Genomic DNA, 2,910 nt, shown 5'->3' with positions numbered 1-2,910 from the left:
TCACCTGGGATAAGCCAAACAAACGGCAGTAACATGGACTCTGATTGGCGCATCTCTTGTTTTTCATCCATTGTCGAATATGTATTGGCTAATATATAGCTGTACTTTTCTCCTTGTATGAGTCCTTATTGGCTTAGTTAGGCCCAGGTGAGGGATTCTATCACGCAGAGACCATTACGTATGGACGGGAGCTTTATAAAATGAAGCTTAAAAACGTTAAGGATATACTTCGAAGTACTACGAAGTACTAGTACTGTACTAGTTAGTATATGTACCATGGTTAAATCGATTGTACCACTGTTTGCACCACTGCTAACAACAGGTCACGCGTTACGTGTCAGAACAATTCCCTGATTACAGCAAAAAAGTTCTACCGTAGAAGTGTTACTCACCGCGGTATTCACCCATTTAACCGTGGAATATATCCTTAAAGTTTTTAAGCTTACGGTAAGTATTCAGCATTCCTTACAGTTAACGATTTCCCTGTCTTGCCATGTACAGTACCCCGACCAAGGTCACACGGTTATCCCTGAAATGGTTGTTAATTCGACATCAAAACACCAATATATGTATTTATAGGTATTTTGTCGTTGCGTTTAACGAGTAATTTCTGGAAAAAGCAGGTCGATCAAGTATGGCTTGCAGTTAGTCGTTAATTTCTGGAATAAGCAGGTCGATCTTGCACATTGATCTGTGTAGTTTAACTTGACGTGCGACAAGTGCCACAACGTTGAAGCGTATTATATTACTTACTACAACGAACTCGATGGAGCTGGTGCCTATTGTCGCAACCAATGCTACACGATCGGATTAGTTCACAAGAAAACATTTCATTGTTTTTATCATGGCGTGAATATAATTTTTTAAAGCAACACATCAAAACGATGCTATCTGATGTTATACTTGAAAGGAAATATAACTACATACCAATGTTGGTCAACTTGGATGCTACTACGTAGTATATTTGAGACAACCACTTACAACATGGGCCAAAGAATACCGATCAGCTCAGACTCAGTTCGCGTGTTCACAAGTATTATTTCTACGTAATGACGTATCATAGAGGTCGCTACAAGCTATATTCTTCGAGTTATTTACTTGCAAAATACGTCGTATTTATGCTTTTTGGCTACTTTGAGGACTCATCACTCATGCTACAATGTTGCAATCGCCTGATATCTAGCTTTGAACGACAGCCTGCAACTACCGGTACCGTAAGTTAGCAACATCTACATCCATTCCCGCATTTATACAAGCTGTCATAGAGAAATTCAATGTCAAAGTCATGTACTTTAGCTGAGAAAGTTGATTATAAATTATGAGTCGTACTTGATGCAGTCTTTTATAGTAGTAGTTTTTAAATTTCTCACAATTCAATGTCAAGTTTACTATAATTACTGAACACTTTTGAGCTGAAGCCACTACACCAAGCGTTTTGTCGCGTCTTGTCGAAAGGCCAATCGAAAGTCCTCAGCCCCTAGTGTGTCTATTAGGTATGAGAAGAGAACAAGAGCGATCGAGATGCTTGGTATGCTGCCAATTCGTTTGAGGTTCGCTGTTTTGGTCATTTCCCGCACCCTACTGTCGCAAGAAAAAGTCATCGAGTACGGCTTGGTCGTTCAATTGTTCTTTGTATTACTACGTAGTACATGTATAGGACACCCACACAAAGGGTGATGTCGGATCTTTCTTCATTTTTCGTTTTCGCTTATTGCCATGACGTTCCTTGCTGCTCTCGTCCTCGCCACCGCCACCTCCGTCGTGGCCAATGTGGTGTTGAACAACCCCGCGCCCGTCCTCGAGGGCGTCTCCATCTACTCAAACGAAAAATGGGCGGTTGGATTCCGCACCCCGGCGTTAGAAGATGATGTCATCCTTCCTGGCATTATACGCAAGCGCAGTCCGTCCCTTGGTTATTTCAAGTTTGCCGTCAGTACGTATGAAAACATTGCTGCCAACGCGTCGATGTTCTTGCAACTAGAGTTGTGCCCTTCCGTCAACGGTAACCAACCCCCCATTTATACACTCATCCCCCTATAGTTCCCCCCTTTCAGATATATTCACGAGAATTTTCCTTCTAGATTTGCCCGATTGCACCGAGCCCACCGCCTCTTCGCGCATCCACATCGATAACAACGGCGGTGGAGTCGATTTCCGTTGGTTCCCCGACCCCTATATTGTTGTTGCGCCCAACACCAGGTACTGGTTCGCGCTGGGCTCCACCAGCGAAACCTCGCACAAGTTGCCCACCTGGTTGTACGGCACAAAGGACTTCTCAACCGCGAACAACTCAACGGGGGACGTGAGGGTCGCGCACCTCAAGGGCGACGGTGACTCATGGACCTTGCTTCCCCTGTACGAAAACCGCGTCCCGTCCCTCCTAGTGGTTTCTACGTATACTAATTAGCAGTGTACTGTTGCTGCCAGCTGGGGGCAATAAAATACTGCCACTTGTAGTCGATAGCTACTGTTGGTTGGCCCTAAAACTCCATAAAACAGTCGTTCATAGTTGCTGCAAACGTTGCTGCAATTTTGTTTGATGCCCTCCAACAACGACGTCAAGATGTCGAACGGCACAATCAATCCGATGTTTACAGCGGACTGTCCGCCGTGGATTCTGGAGCTGCTTTCAGTGTTTGGCCAAGCACTCGACGGACCCCGCCCCATGCAAGTCTCCCACTTGAGTCGAACCACCAAGCAAGCTCAAGGAGTTGTCCTGTTTGCTTTCAATCTAAGTTATACCCTAACCATGTTAAAGAGCATGCTACAGTATCTAATTGTAGCTCAAATGCTCTTATGGAGGAGATGCTCAAATGATTTCATCTCCGCCTGCGAAGTAGTATTGTATGTGCCTAGCGTCGTTGCTAATGTTGCTACAACACTACCACTAGAGTCATCATGTCGAAACCC

At 44.5% G+C, this 2,910-nt stretch overlaps 1 protein-coding gene across 2 annotated transcripts; it reads left to right on the top strand.

Moving 5' to 3' along the window:
• Nucleotides 1-1,493: 1,493 nt before the first annotated feature.
• On the top strand, nt 1,494-2,526 carry H257_15736. 2 transcript variants are annotated; one of them, XM_009843930.1, is made up of 3 exons: nt 1,494-1,604; nt 1,658-2,002; nt 2,082-2,519. In XM_009843930.1, the coding sequence occupies exons 2-3, from the start codon at nt 1,717-1,719 to the stop codon at nt 2,405-2,407; spliced, it is 612 nt and encodes a 203-aa protein (XP_009842232.1). In that variant the 5' UTR covers nt 1,494-1,604; nt 1,658-1,716; the 3' UTR covers nt 2,408-2,519. The 2 variants fall into 2 exon arrangements, with proteins under 2 accessions (XP_009842232.1, XP_009842231.1); XM_009843929.1 differs by lacking the exon at nt 1,494-1,604 and having other exon boundaries at nt 1,615-2,002; nt 2,082-2,526.
• Nucleotides 2,527-2,910: the final 384 nt, after the last annotated feature.

Source organism: Aphanomyces astaci (assembly GCF_000520075.1).
Source record: "Aphanomyces astaci strain APO3 unplaced genomic scaffold supercont1.74, whole genome shotgun sequence".
In the NCBI taxonomy this organism is placed as follows: Eukaryota; Oomycota; class Saprolegniomycetes; order Saprolegniales; family Verrucalvaceae; genus Aphanomyces; species Aphanomyces astaci.
This window is presented reverse-complemented; position numbering and strand designations above follow the sequence as displayed.

Coding starts and splice junctions, on each gene's coding strand:
- H257_15736 (XM_009843929.1), top strand. CDS start 1,717: ATGACGTTCCTTGCTGCTCTCGTCCTCGCCACCGCCACCTCCGTCGTG. Junction 2,003..2,081: donor GTTGTGCCCTTCCGTCAACG/GTAACCAACCCC, acceptor TTTTCCTTCTAG/ATTTGCCCGATTGCACCGAG.